This window comes from Poecilia reticulata, linkage group LG18 (genome assembly GCF_000633615.1).
Source record: "Poecilia reticulata strain Guanapo linkage group LG18, Guppy_female_1.0+MT, whole genome shotgun sequence".
Classification (NCBI taxonomy): Eukaryota; Metazoa; Chordata; class Actinopteri; order Cyprinodontiformes; family Poeciliidae; genus Poecilia; species Poecilia reticulata.
In genome coordinates, this window is record NC_024348.1 from 86,509 (window position 1) to 102,116 (window position 15,608).

The 15,608-nt window shown below is 40.4% G+C and overlaps 1 protein-coding gene across 7 annotated transcripts in view; it reads right to left on the bottom strand.

The window, feature by feature from the left end:
- frem1a (Fras1 related extracellular matrix 1a) overlaps window positions 1–15,608 on the bottom strand; it is a 173,288-nt gene that overhangs the window by 86,318 nt on the left and 71,362 nt on the right. For all 7 annotated transcript variants that reach the window (XM_017310424.1, XM_017310426.1, XM_017310425.1 and 4 more), the window contains 10 exons: window positions 12,205–12,336; window positions 11,718–12,062; window positions 11,492–11,634; window positions 10,712–10,908; window positions 10,526–10,616; window positions 10,278–10,445; window positions 9,986–10,194; window positions 2,755–2,848; window positions 2,429–2,681; window positions 1,535–1,738 (listed from right to left, as the gene is read on the bottom strand). In XM_017310424.1, coding sequence (XP_017165913.1) covers window positions 1,535–1,738; window positions 2,429–2,681; window positions 2,755–2,848; window positions 9,986–10,194; window positions 10,278–10,445; window positions 10,526–10,616; window positions 10,712–10,908; window positions 11,492–11,634; window positions 11,718–12,062; window positions 12,205–12,336 — 1,836 coding nt within the window. The remainder of the gene's footprint in view (window positions 1–1,534; window positions 1,739–2,428; window positions 2,682–2,754; window positions 2,849–9,985; window positions 10,195–10,277; window positions 10,446–10,525; window positions 10,617–10,711; window positions 10,909–11,491; window positions 11,635–11,717; window positions 12,063–12,204; window positions 12,337–15,608) is intronic.

Here is a 15,608-nt window from a genome sequence, read left to right on the forward strand (position 1 = left end):
AGCAAGAAGGTTCTGGGTTCAATTCCCAGCCCCGGTCTTTCTGCATGGAGTTTGCATGTTCTCCCTGTGCATGGTGGGTTTTCTCCGGGTACTCTGGTTTCCTCCCACAGTCCAAAAACATGACTGTCAGGTTAATTGGCCTCTCCAAATTGCACCTAGGTGTGAGTGTGTGTGTGCATGGTTGTTTGTCTATCTCTTTGTTGCCCTGCGACAGATTGGCGACCTGTCCAGAGGCCTCTCTGGACAGGTCCAGCTAACGTTCCGCCTCTCGCCCGGAACGTTAGCTGGAGATAGGCACCAGCAACTCTCCCTACCCCACTAAGGGACAAGGGTATAAGAAAATGGATGGATATATATATTGTTAAGAAAATAAATTTTAAATAAGCTAGTTGTAAAAGTTTAACCATATGTTCAATAATTAGGTCAAATTAATGATGTTTCAAATAAGGAAATTCACTTCAAATTATATCCATGGTTCAATTAGTGTAATCTTTTATCTAGGATATTTCTATTGAAACATTATACACTAAGTTGAATTAAAATAACTTAGCTTGTAGTTCTCTTTAATTTAGAACACAGCTAGTTTCTCTGTGTGTCTCTTTAACCTTTTGACCATTTTGATAAAATTTAACAGCTGGTGTAAAACAATTTGGTCCTGTGAAACAGGGTAGAGCTTCCTTTTGGGACAGGGTCATAAAAAGGATCTATCTCCATTCAATTTGAATTGACACTTCTTTGATCTTAGAAAACAGGTTTTTACTGGAACATAGTTAACTAGATTTAAAATGAAACTCGCTAAAGACACTCCCCTAATTTGAATACAGTAGAGAAGGAAAGCACGCCCTCCCTATAAAAGTAGCCAACCCGGAACTTAGCTTCAGATCGGTCCGAGGATGTCCTTGTGACGCTATCTCCGGGGAAGCGTTGGGGTGAAATGCTTCCTCGTAATGTTTCGTCGTGCTGTGTGGATGTCTGTCGGGTGAGGTAAATATTGCGGGTTTGTGTTTGTATTGAGTTCTGTCAGTTTCATTAGTTGTTTAATAAATGTTATGTTTTGGACTTGGAGAAACGTTTTGTCTTGTTTTTATGGTTCAGCTGATACAACGACGACTTCAATGAATCCGGGCATAAGAGAAAATAAAACGAGTCAAAAGGTTTTTAATTATTCCTCTTCTGATCATTTTTAACATATATATATATATATATATATATACTTTTTTGAAGGTGCTTTCAGGCCACACAAGGTCACTTCACAAAAAATAAAAATAATAAATCACTAAAATACACTCAGTCACATTAAATAAATATTAGTGTATTTAGGTGATTTTGGCGCCTTCTAGTTTGTTATTGCCCCCCATAAAAGTTTGAGTGACTGCCACACATGTTCACAGCAGGTAAAAATGTTTGCGTATATTTACGCAAACTTTAACGCCACATTCATTTTTATACATATACACCTGTGCATATAACATGGCCCCGCAAATTTTTGTGCGTCTGCACACTTTATACATGAGGCCCCTGGTTTTCAGCCCACCTGTTGCCAAGGAAGGAGGCTGACTGTCAACAGGAGACACTGTGATATGGAGGTCGTAGACAGGAAGACTGTCCTGTAGCTGGGTGCTGCCTTTGTTCTTGGTGGGAGTTTCCTCACCGCAGCATAAAGCTGATGTTTTTATTTCTCCATCAGAAATGACAAATGTGATGGTGTCATGTAGAGGAGATATTCCAATCTCCAACCCTAAAAGAATCAGAAAAAGCAGTTTAAGACTGAACTCCAGATGTGCATTTGTAAATTTGTTTTGAATCATCCTGTGCACATGTGAATTGTCTTGTCCATTTGTGAATGTTGAAGCTGTTTTAGCTCCACAGATCTGACACACCAAATCCAATAAAACACAATGAAGTTGGTGATTGTAATGAGATCCGTTTATTCGCAGATCAAATGCTGGCTATAAACAAAAAATGTCTGAAACTGTTTTTAATATTTTAAATTTATATAATATTAAATAATTAGATTTATTCTTTCAGATATCAGTATTCATGGTCATGTTTTACCTGATTATTGACAAGTGATCTTACTTTTTATACATATATGTTTAAGTAAAATGGACATTGTTCTTTTATTCTGTGAACTACTGACTTGTTGCTGAAATTCCGAGCAAAAATTTAGTATTTATTTGCAAAAAATGAGAAATGGTAAAAATAACAAAAGAGATGCAGTGCTTCAGACCATTAACATTATTAAGAGGTTAGTAATCAATATTCATTGGAATAGTCATTAGGTTTTCAATGGGGTTCAGTTCAGTGGTCTCTTATTTTTTTCCAGAGCTTTATATCCTGTGAGCCTGGCGAGTTCTCCATCATTATGGGGAACTCACCAAGTTCTCCATAATGATGAACGTAAACAAACAGACAGGTGTTTGTTTACCTGTGTGTCTGTAAGAGATGAGGCCTGCTGTGATGTCTGATTGGACAAAGCGATCTACAACAACAGCGTTTCGCAGAACCACCCCATGGTACGGCTGCCGGGCAATCAGAAATCCAAGGCTGCTGTTGTCACTATCAGCATCAGTGGCAAAGATGTACTCTGAAGTGATGATTATTTCTTCTCCTTCTGGACACCTGAGAACTGGTTTCAAAGTAGTAGCCATCACTGGGAGTTCATCATTTATGGGCGTTACCTACAGACAGCAATGTATCCAGATTAATAGGCAAGATTTACATATTACATATTTTCTGAGATTGTGCAGTTACCTTTACAGGCAGAACAAAACTGACTGAATTAATGCCGTCTGTTGCAGTGAGAACTATGGTGTCTTCTGTAGTTTCTGAGCCATCGTGATTGTACCTGTAAGAGCAAATGACCAGAGTAATGGTTTAAATATCATTTGCCAAAGGTTTTCTTGGATAATTTTGGAAGAAAAAAAAAACATGGTTATTAACGCTTCACTAACACTACACACGGGCTGCACAGTGGGGCAGTTGGTAGAGCTGTTGCCTTGCAGCAAGAAGGTTCTGGGTTCGATTCCCGGCCCCGGTCTTTCTGCATGGAGTTTGCATGTTCTCCCTGTGCATGGTGGGTTTTTCTCCGGGTACTCCAGCTTCCCCCCACAGTCCAAAAACATGACTGTCAGGTTAATTGGCCATTCCAAATTGCCCCTAGGTGTGAGTGTGTGTGTACATGGTTGTTTGTCCTGTGTGTCTCTGTTGCCCTGCGACAGACTGGCGACCTGTCCAGGGTGACCCCGCCTCTCGCCCGGAACGTTAGCTGGAGAGGCACCAGCAACCCTCCCGACCCCATTAAGGGACAAGGGTGTAAAGAAAATGGATAGATGGATAACACTACACACAACAGGGTTGTGAAAAAGTTTGCAGGCATCTTCTTTTTTTTGTCACAGTTAAATGTTTCAGATCAAAGATAAACTGAGTAAATACAAAAAGCAGTTTTTAAAATATGAATTTTTCTCATCTTCCAACATAAAAAGTGCAGACATTGCTGCGCTTTCTTCACCAGGCCAGAGGTTTGGAGGGACTAGGTCACAGTCTCAGTGACTTGTATCCCCAGGAATTCGATGTTCCTGACCTGTTCCACTGTGGCATCATTGATGAGGAGGGGTGTGTGACTTAGCTGATTTTTCTTGAAATCAACAATAATTTCTTTTGTTTTATTGACATTCAGGATTAGATGGTTTGCATCACACTCTCTAGGCCAGTTCGTAGTTGTCCTTGATGACACCTACTACTGTTGTATTGTCTGCATACTTAATGATGTGGTTTGTACTGAACCTCGCTTGACAGTCATGGGTCATAAGGGTGAAGAGCAGTGGGCTCAGTATGCAGTCCTGGGGGGAGCCAGGGCTGAGGGAGATGACCCTTGAAGCATTTTTACCAACCCTGACAGGTCTGTCTGTGAGGAAATCCAGCAGCCAGTTACACAGGGGGATGTTGAGACCAAGGGGGGCTAGTTTTAACAGCAGGTGCTTGGAGATGATTGTGTTGAAGCTGAAGTCCAGAAACAGCATACGCACATGAGCATTCTCCTCCTCCAGATGATTCAGGCTCAGGTGCAGTGTGGTGGAAACAGCCTTTTGTCATCCAGGGTTTCTGATTTGCCCTTGTGATGAGCTTGGGCTTAGAAACGTCCTCCATATACTTCAGGATGTATGCAGACACTGATTTGGCATATTTCTCAACATTGGTGTGATTGTTTGCAGTTACAGCTTCCCTGAAAACATCCCAGTCTGTGCATTCAAAACAGTAATGCTGACACGGATCCTGTAGACCAGACAGGATCCGTGACAACCTGCTTCGCAATGGGTTTTCCTCTCATGAGCAGGGCCTTATATGCACGAATTAACATTACAGAAAGATGGTCAGATGAGCCAATGGGTGGCTGTGGTGCTGCCTTGAATACTGCCTTAACATTTGTGTAGGCTCTATCCAGTGTATTTGAGCCTCTAGTTGCAAAGTTCACATCCTGATGGAAATTAGGGAGAACTGTCTTCATTGGCCTGATTGAAGTCTCCAGCAACAATGAAAGCACCCTCTGGATGTACAGATTGCAAGTCACTGATGGAGCTGTACGCTCAAATAAATAACTCTTTGGATTAACATTAAAAAAAAAATCATGGAAAGGATTTCCACCTGATTACTTTGCTTTGTTTCAGCATTATGTAATTCTGTTACTCCAATTTAAAGCAAATGTGTTGATTCAACTTAATTTATTAAGGTTATTCCAATTCAAAGAAAATGTGTTGGCTCAACTTAACTTTTGAGGTTGATTCAAGTCATTTACTTTCGTTGGACCCAATGTAATTTAATAGAGCCAGACCAACTCATTTGCAACGTTTTGGACCAAATAATCGACTTTACTTGATTAAGATGAATGCAAATTTAGTTGAAACCAACTTATTTAGTTGAAACCAACTTATTTTACAGTGGTAAATTAAGTTGATCCAACTCATAATCCAACCCATGAAAATTAAGTTAGCTCAACAAACATGCTTCATGCTGAAAGAAAGCTATTTAATCGTGTGGAAATCCTTTCCATGATTGAATTACATTAATTCAAAGACATATTTTTAAGTGTTTTAAGACCGCACTGGGTGACAGGGTAGAAAGAACACTCAACAATTAGAAAAGGTACAACAGAACTGTATTTTCAAAATTGTTATCCATTTTCTTTACGACTTTACTACAACAGGTATAAACTCTTACCATTTGAACATCCATTTAAGCTAGTTTCAATTAATAGTTTAAACAAAACCTTTAATGTCAGTGTTTAATTAGTAACAAGAAACTTCAAAATAGTTTAACCTACCACAGGCACAGATTTTAAATTTACAAGATTCAAAATTTTATTTTAACAAAATGATATACTTAGCATAACATAACAGTCAATAACCCCACAGGAACTTGGATGAAGTCTGCCATGGCATCTGAATCCTGTGGATAATAAGAAAAGTACAAATTAAAAAAAGAATGAGGTGAAAGTTTAGATTTTCTTGTGCACACCTTTTGACAAACAGAATTATAATACATACAAGAGACATTGTAGGACTCTTCTCCATTGTTGTCAAGGAAAAATGAGAGACATTCCAGGGTAGCAGGCCTCATGGCAACAACATCTTTGGTCTACAAGTAAGAAAAACAATAAAAGTAAGCACAAGCATATTCTGAAGAAACTAAATCATCATCCAGCCATCCATTTTCTGTACATCCTTGTCACTTAATGGAGTCGGGAAGTGCTATTGCCTATTTCCAGCTAACGTTCTGGGTGAGAGGTGGGGTCACCCTGGACAGGTCGCCAGTCTGTCACAGGGCAACACAGAGACAAACAACCATGCACACACACTCACACGTAGGGCCAATTTGGAGAGGCCAATTAGTCATGCTTTTGGACTGTGGGAGGAAACCGGAGAACCCAAAGAGAACCCACCATGCACAGGGAGAACATGCAAACTCCATGCATAAAGACCCCAGGCCAAACTAAATCACATTTTTTCTAAATAAGTGGCCTAGAATAATTGTTCACCCTTATTTGATGTCTGACTAAGACAGGTTAGAATGTTGATGGTTGTACAATTAAAGGAGCAACTGTAATTTTCCAACTTGCTACCAAAAGACAACTGGTTTTGTCGAGCATGAAATTTATTGTACAGGTGTGAAGAAGACTCATGTGCATGTGTGTACAGTCATAGCCAAAAGTTTTGAGAATGATTCAAATGTTAATTTTTACAAAGTCTACTGCTTCAGTTTTTATAATGGAAATTTGCATATACTTCAGAATGTTATAAAGAGTGATCAGCTTAACAGCAATTAATTACAAAGTCAATATTTCCCTAGAAAATTAACTTTATACCCCAAAACAAATTTCAACTTTATTGCAGCCCTGCCTTAAAAGGACCAGCTAACATGGTTTCAGCTCCATTAACACAGCTGTGGGTGTTGATGAGGACAGGGCTGGAGATCAATCTGTCATGATTAAGTAAGAATGACACCACTGGACACTTTAAAAAGARGCTGGTGCTTGGCATCATTGTTTCTCTTCTGTGAACCATGGTTATCTCTAAAGRAACAYGTGCMGTCATMATTGCACTGCACAAAAATGGCCTAACAGGGAAGAGTATCGCAGCTAGAAAGATTACATCTCAGTCAACAATCTATCGCATCATCAAGAACTTGAAGGAGAGAGGTTCCATTGTTGCCAAAAAGGCTCCAGGGCGCCCAAAAAAGACCAGCAAGCCCCAGGACTGTCTCTTAAGTGTTTCAGATCTGGGATCGGGCTACCAGCAATGCAGAGCTTGCTCAGGAATGGCAGCAGGCAGGTTTGAGTGCATCTGCACGCACTGTGAGGCGGAGACTCTTGGAGCAAGGCCTGGTCTCAAGGAGGGCAGCAAAGAAGCCACTTCTCTCCAGGAAAAACATCAGGGACAGACTGATATTCTGCAAAAGGTACAGGGAGTGGACTGCTGAGGACTGGGGTAAAGTCATTTTCTCTGATGGATCCCCTTTCCGATTGTTTGGGACATCTGGAAAACAGCTTTTTCGGAGAAGACGAGGTGAGCGCTTTAAGCTAGTTTCAATTAATAGTTTAAACAAAACCTTTAATGTCAGTGTTTAATTAGTAACAAGAAACTTCAAAATAGTTTAACCTACCACAGGCACAGATTTTAAAAAAGCGTTGACATGAGTCTTGTCTCATGTCAACTGTAAAGCATCCTGAAACCATTCATGTGTGGGGTTGCAGAATGCTCACCTTTCTTTCAAACTGGACCAGACTCTTGGGAAATGCATTGTCAATGACTCTTCTTCTGCCTTGAATGCAACACGAGAGATCCCAGTTTCTACTCTGGAAAACTCTGCAAAAACAGTAACAATCAGACCTGGCTCTGGAGGAATTTTGCTGATAGACCTGTCTATCAGCAAAATTACACCCCCACTGATTTTTTTTTTGGGGGGGGGGTATACAATTGGGCATATATATACATAAAACAAGCGTATAACTTTCAAATACCTATTTTTTAATATAAAAATGATGTAAGTACTGACATGAAGCAATCATGCTCAGATTTACAAAACCGTCTGCTCATATGTTGCAGAAGTCTAAGAATCTAATGTTTCCAATCAATGAAGTCTATTTCTTAATCTACTCAAGTATAAGTAGCATTACCTAATAGTACCTAATATTAGGTTATTAGGTACTACTATCATTGGTATTATGAATAAAAGTTTAAAAAGTACAGTGCCCCCCAAAAATGTTACTCAAGTAAATGTAGTGTTAAATTTAGAGGTGTGCCGATCGATCGGCCACCGATCATAATCTGCCAATTTCCGTGAAAAAGTGTATGATGGGTGATYGCCGATCACGGTCTCTTGTTGCCGATCACACAAACTGATCACATGCATCTCATTTCAAATCAACCTGTACCCATATATGCAAGTAGTAAAGGCATACATGTCACATGAAAACATACTGAAGACGAATAACTCACTTTTAGCGAAGCTCTGTTTCTTCCAATGTTTAAGTCCACAAACATAGAAGCTTCCCGCACTTTACTGCGCATGCCAACTGCTGAGCTGACGTATTCACTCCAGTAACGAAAATATTCAAATCCAGTTTACTCAAAATAACTTAGTCTTGTACCTTTCTCAGGACAAACATGTAAATTACTCACATTACTTGAGTTGACTAAACAGTTTAGTGCAGGGGTGAGCAATCCTGGTCCTCTAGGGCCGGTGCCCTGCAATTCTTAGATGTCTCCCTGGTCCAACACACTTAAGTCCAACAGCTGAATCACCTCCTAAGTGCAGTCAAGTTCTCTAGAGTCTTGCTAATGACCTCATTATTTGACTCAGGTGTGTTGAAGTAGACACACTTAAAAGTTGCAGGAGACCGGCCCTCCAGGCCTGGAGCTGCCCCCCTCCCCTGGTTTAGTGAGACTTAAGTAAAGCATACAAACATAATTTAAGAATATGTATTGCCTTTTAGAGTGCACGTTCCTAGATTTGCACAGACATCTGTTCAATGTAATCTCGCTAGCATCTCGCATGATCTCCTGATCTGCTAGACCCTCTTCGGCGGGAGATCACTCTAAATTGAATCACGTTGTCTCAACTTGAATTCATTTTATTACCGCTAGGTTGTTAAATTTTATAGTTTACCTGACATGATTTTATCACGTTTGCCTTTGAAACATAAAATTATTTTGTTAAAACAACATGTTTTTTTGAAAATGCAATGACCACCTCAATTCAGTTTTTTGACACAAGCATGGAACAAGCAGAGAATTGTGCAAATGGTAGAGAAAGGTTGATTAATTTCCAGCTAACCTTCACTTCATGTGATGTTAGCACATGTTAGCCACTGACTTGAGTACATAAATTACAAAGAGGCGTGACCAAACATAGCAACATTGTGCATATGTATATATATATATATATATATATATATATATATACATATGCACAATGCTGCCAGGAAATGTAGTCTTCTCATTCATAGCTGCCGCTGGAGTCTTCCCAGCAAAACAATTATCTCGCGTGATTTCCCATGATCTCATGTGATCTTCCATGATCTCGCTAGTCGTCTTCAGCACAAGATCAGTCAGACTAAAATGAATCATGTTATCTCAACATGATTAAATTTAATAAAAGTTGAATTACTTGTTTATCCAGCATGATTTTATCACGTTTTCATTTGAAACATAAAATTATTGTGTTAAAAGTTAATTTTTTTGAGCGTACAGCACACTCTGAGCCTCCTTAATGTTGGCACTAGGAGGGATATAAACAGCAGTGATGATGATGATGCTAAATTCCTTAGGCATATAGAAGGGTCTGTATTTCATGGTCAATAACTTGATGTCTGGAAAGCCATGAGATGAGACCACCTTGGGATTGATGCACCAGCTGTTATTAATGTAGATGCAAACATCGCCCCCTCTGGTTTTACCACTGAGTGCTCTGCTCCTATCCAAATGGAATATTGTCATTCCCACAAGATTGACGGTGTTATTGGAAATAGAGGAGTTTAGCCATGTCTGAGTTAGAATTATCTCACAGCATCACGATTTGATGTTATATCCAGCTTTAAGTAGTCCATTTCGTTCTCCAGAGACAGAACGTTAGCGAGCAAGATAGATAGGAGCGGCGTTCTCCAAGGATCAACTTTAGCTTCACTGTTAGTCCCTTCTGGCTGCTACGCTTGCGCTTCCTTTCACAGCGCCTCCATCTCCTCCAGGTACAGCGCTGGCTGGTGGTGGCATTCACTGTTTCATTGGTCACTGGGTCTGGCTGGCATAACAGTCCAAGGCTGTCCAGAGTTTCCAGAATTTCAGTGTCCACTATCAGGATATCTCCCAGTACTGAAGGAGATGAGAATAGAGCGAAACTGTGTGGAAGAGCAATGACCCGGCTACCTTGACAAGTACCTCCTATACAATTTCAAATAAATTGAATGTTGGAATCAAGCAGGATGTCTGACCTAACTTTACGCCTCATCAGGTCCTGCAGACTAAAGTTCTGTCCTAGTGTAAGTGGATGACCACCAAGGTAGAGAAGCCCCCTTTTTGGTTCCCTTTGAAGCTCCACATGCAAGGCTTCTGGTACAGAGTCAACGTCTGAGAGCTGCAAGTGTTCTGGGCCGAAGAGGTGTTCCCCTCCTTCATCCACAGTCAAAGGTTTGGTAACAACCTGAAACAGAAGTTATCCACATTTACTCAAGTCCACTTTTCCACATAGGGCTGCGACAGGAATGAGACAGCTGTTGATTTCACCTGTGGTGGCTGATTGTCCACTGGCAGTAGAGTAATATTAAAACAGAGCCCAGTTACTGTTTTGCCCAGATGGTTTGTCAAAGATAAAATAAACTGGATATGCCGAGAATAAGGGCCAATGTCCATGATGGGAGGCATGTAAGCCACTTTCATGAAGTTCACTGCATGCTAGAAAGAGTATACGATTACTAGAGAAAAAAGCAGATGGCACATGCACTGGTGAAATTGCAAAGTAAACAATGATTTACTTGTGTGAAGAGTCTGAGAACCGGTGTGTTGGAGTCTTTAGTAAATTTGGGTACGCTGTCTACCAGGAATAACCTCCCTGCATCTGGACTACTGTTAATTAAGAGAACAATCCCATCTGAATCCCGTCAACAGAAAGCACAGGATGCTTTCTGTTGATATATTTGTGAAGGTGAACATATATTAACCTGTAATGATCAGTGTAGAAAGGTGGAGTTGTTACTGTGTATGTAAGCTCGCTGTCTTTTGACTCTTGGTCTACAAAGTGAAGCTGTTGCCGTGTTATATGGGCCACTTGTGTTTCTTTGATCACAAGATATCGAGTTGAACCAGGAACCTCCTTCAGTGGTTGGTCTGGAACTGATTCTATGTGCACCACTATCACCTAAAGGCAGACATCACATTGTCAGCTACAAAATATAAATTAATACAGTAACATTGTTTAAAAACAGAAATATTCTGAAGAATATTTCAGAATATTTCACAACATTTCATTGTGAAATACAACATTATATATATATTACATTATATATTACAACACTAAATATAACATTTCACAATTCGCTAGACCACTGATTGAGCCAAAGTACAGTCCAGCTTATTTGGCCTGACTCAATCATGGTCATTAACAAATTGGCAATCCATTCCTTTTAATAACATGTGCTATACTTTAACATTTTGCCCTTAGTTCTAAATGTTTGGCTGCATGGCTGTCTTGTGTGCTGTCCTGTGATGGACTGGTAATGTGTCCATGGTGTAGCCCACCACTTCCCCAATGACCTTACAAGGACAAGCAGATCTAGGCAAAGTATGTATTTGTCCATCAACGTGGAAAGTCTGTGAAATTCTGGTTTCTATGAACCTGACAGACTGAGAACTTGCACAGTAATATTAAATGTATTCACCGCTTATCTAGACACTAGATAACCACAGTACCAGAGTGTCAAAGATGCCTTACTATTACTCACTTGAGGTTCTGAAAAGTTAGGAGGATCGTGGAAATCAGACAGCACAACCTCGAATGAATCATCAGTCACCTGGTTCCCAAGGTGTCTGTAGTACATGATGGACTGTGAAAGATCCTTCTGGAGGAAGTGGCTGACAGGGTAGCCTGAATAAAAACCAAAACAAACGTGACATTAATAAGATTGGACGTCATGAGAACAGAAAAGAAAATTGTCTGTTTTTCCTGACCTGTCAGCCCTGGTCCTGAGATTTTCATGACCTCTCCTGCCTGTGGGAGACGAGTAATGTTAAAGAGGATATTGTCATCACTGGAGTCCATGTCTGAAGCCTTGAGGGTGGAACCTCTAAGCAGGGTCGTCTGGCCCTCTGAGATCTCGACCAGCATATTGGTTATGAGGAAAGGAGGGCTGTCATCTTTGGGAAGAATCTTAATGGGGAACTTATGTCGGGTCTGATGGTGGCCATCGGTGATTCGGAAAATGATGAAGTCCTTTGTGGAGTCACTATCGTCATGGTGATAACAGATAACACCTGCTCTTATGTCATTGATGGTAAACATGAAGCCCTTTCCACCTGGAATTTACATAAAATAAACAGATAACAATGGTGAATACATTTCAACAGTATTATTTTAGTGCTCCCTTTAATTTTGTGAGCAGTGTGTAATTTTATACCGTGGAATGTAATTGTGTCTTTGTGTTTGCTGTGTTAATACCTTTTACAGTTAGGTGTCCATGCTGGAGACCATCCACAATGACGACACGAACAATATTCAGGTTGTCATTATCCACGATTTGCAACTGGTCCCACATTAAAGGACGAGATTGACCCTCCAGCAGAGTAAGACCTGCTCCAGAGAATATGATTGTTTAAATTTAATCTGCATAAATAAGGACAGACTGGCGACCTGCCCAGGGTGTACCCCGCCTCTCGCCCGGAACGTTAGCTTGGAGATAGGCACCGGCTACCCTCCCAACCCCACTAAGGGACAAAGGTGTACAGAGGGTGGGTGGATGGATGGATGGATGGATGGATGGATGGATGGATGGATGGATGGATGGATGGATGGAATACCGTCCCCAAATTAAAAACTTGTAACTTGAATTTAGGGCCTGAAAACATCAAATTGTTGAATAAAATTGAAGACAGTCAACAGTATAACACAGCACTATACTAAATAAAGACAGTGCACTGTGTGAAGGGAACTCAAAGGATTGGGACTGAACATCTGTGTAATAATAAGAAGACTGTTAATTAGTGAGGCTAACTAGAGGGAAATGATACAATGTGCAATGAAGCTTAAAGATTCATGTAATCTGATGAGTCCAGATGTAATCTCTTCCATACTGTTGGGGGCATTAGAATAAGAAGAGGGGCAGATGAAGTGATGCTCCCATCATGCCTAGTGTCTTCTGTACAAGCCAGTGGTGGCAGTGCTATAATCTAGGCTTGTTGCAGCTGGTTATACCTGGTCAGCAGACTACCTAAAAATGCTGAATGATTAAGTTATTCCATCAGTGGGTTGTTTCTTCCTTGTGAATATTCAAAGATGACAATACCACGATTCATCAGGCTGAAATGTTCAAAAAATGGTTTCAGAGAGCACGAGACATAATCCGACATGGGTTGGCCACCACAGAGTTCAGACCTTAACCCCACTGAGAATATTTGTGGTGTTCTGGAGAAGCTGTAATTTTGGATTAGGAGAGTCCATGAATACTAAAATCACTAAATTCATTAGTGAAGTCAATTCACAGACAAATGAATTGGTTTTGGGCGGGCTGCAGATAATGGCAACTGTTAATGATTGCATTGTGAGCCTGTGAGTATGGAAACGAGGTATTTGGAGATTTGGACAATTGGTTTGAAGACAGAGATGCCTCCTGAGTGGGGGTTATCTATGTAGGAGTATCCGGTGTTACGTCTAGTTTTGGTGAGAGAGAAAATTCAGTATGTTGTCTATAGTAAATTCCTTTAGTATTTGCCTTTTGTTGTTGAGAAACTGGGTGTTGGATAAAGCTGATTTGAGGGCATTTTTGTGGTGGAGACCTACAGATAGAAGGTAACATGGAGGATATTATTTGGGGCTATGTGACTGAAGCTCGGATGACATACACAGATGTTGTCGAGTTGGAGCAATAGTCTGACCAAAGTTTGGGGATACCGTTTTCAGTTGAGAAATTTGTAGAGAAATTTGGTAAAACAACAAAAAAAAAAAACGGAGCTGCAAGGGAATGGGGAGAATGGACGTGAAGGAGGAAGGACATAAAAGCTAAAAATCAAAACACAGCCATTATTTCACTGGAAGTGTCAGATGGAAAAAATGAAAATGGATGAGGTCCCAGATCATTACTATGAAGTGTGCATAAGGTTTAAATGCTTGCACGGTTTTAGGTGACAGGTTTTCTTTTATATTAAAACAAGATCCTTAGTTTTGCGTAATGTTTGAGTTTTAAAAAAACTTTTTAACATTTTGTGAAATTAATGTTCTGCTGAACCACAACAGTTTGTTTAATTTGTGTTACCTTTTTATTTCCATTTGATTAGCCAAATTAGTTTAGTTTTCTATTTATCTGACCCCCAAAGAAAGAAAAAGCAGAAAACCTGGAATGTTGTCTGTGATGTTATTGAAGTATTTAAAAAATATATTGCGACATAATTTTTTGTCAATATCCGGCAATAACCAGGTTTAAGTACCATTCAGTGGTAGGTACAAAAAGCAAAAATTAGCAGTATTTCAATGAATTTTGCTCTGACGGAGAATCGTAAGCCAAAAACGGCATCCAAATGTGCCATCTTCCTGTCATGTGATTACAACAACTCTATGAGGTCACTGTATCTGGGCAGGAGGTGGGGTGTTCTCTCACATACTGTAGGAGGGTTTGGAAGCAGGCACTATGGGCTCGTTTTTTAGCTTCATTGACTGTGTGGGTCAATGGGGACGGGCTGCACAGTGGCGCAGTTGGTAGAGCTGTTGCCTTGCAGCAAGAAGGCTCTGGGTTCGATTCCCGGCCACGGTCTTTCTGCATGGAATTTGCATGTTCTCCCTGTGCATGCGTGGGTTTTCTCCGGGTACTCCGGTTTCCTCCCACAGTCCCACAGACTTTAGGAGGGTCTAGGCCCCTGGGCTTGAGTCAAGGTACGGCCCCTACTTAATCATGGTTATGCAGTTGCACATTAACACACACACACGCACACATATTTCACACTGATTTCCTTCCCTTTGGGTGGTCAGCCGTGACTTACTTGTGGAATTGATCCTATCCACCTACAAAGTCACAGTCCATCATGAGATTACACAGTACCGCCCACAAGATCATCTCCCCATGCAAATTTTACATGGGGAAACAACTAAATGGTCACCAACTTAGTGACTTAAAAATTTCAGCAAGTCAAGTTTTTTTTGAAGATTGGTGATCGGCCATAAAATTGCAATCAGTGCACTGCTGCTTTCTTTTTGATCTGTCTGCAGAACGGTGGATTACTGTAATCAATGTAAAGACCATTACTACAAACAAAATACATTTAGTAGTTACTAAAGAAGTACTTGAACATTTTGAATATGTTTACATCAGAGGTCTCATTCTCGCGGCCCGCCGGACAATGTCTCGTGGCCCCCACCGTGGTATGAAAGTATAATATTAGTGCGGCCCACAGGGTGAGCGGACCTCTGAAGCAACTCCCGCCCGCCGTTCCTCGTCATGGCTGACATTCGGTCCTAGGCTAAGCTACACTGACTTCATGCACACTACGCTTGTAACAATAGTGTGGCGGATGATGGAACAGTCTGGTACCAGTTTCCCTTCCCTGCAGTCACCATTAGGGCCGTGCAGAGACCACTATAAGGGAAAGTGCTCAACAAAAAAAAAAGGGCTCATCTAACTGCATTCTAGGACAGAATATTAACAAAGCCACACAGCTTTCAGAGTTTAATAAACAATGATAAATTACAAAATTGTAAGATATACAATCAAAGCTAAGGAAAATCTTTATATAGAGCATGCAACTATGGATATGTAAAATATTTTATTAGTAATTTCTTTCTGCAGGTCTATTTTGTTATAGGAAAGTATTGCAATATTCAAACCCGCAATTTAGCAAGATATGTAAATCAGAGCT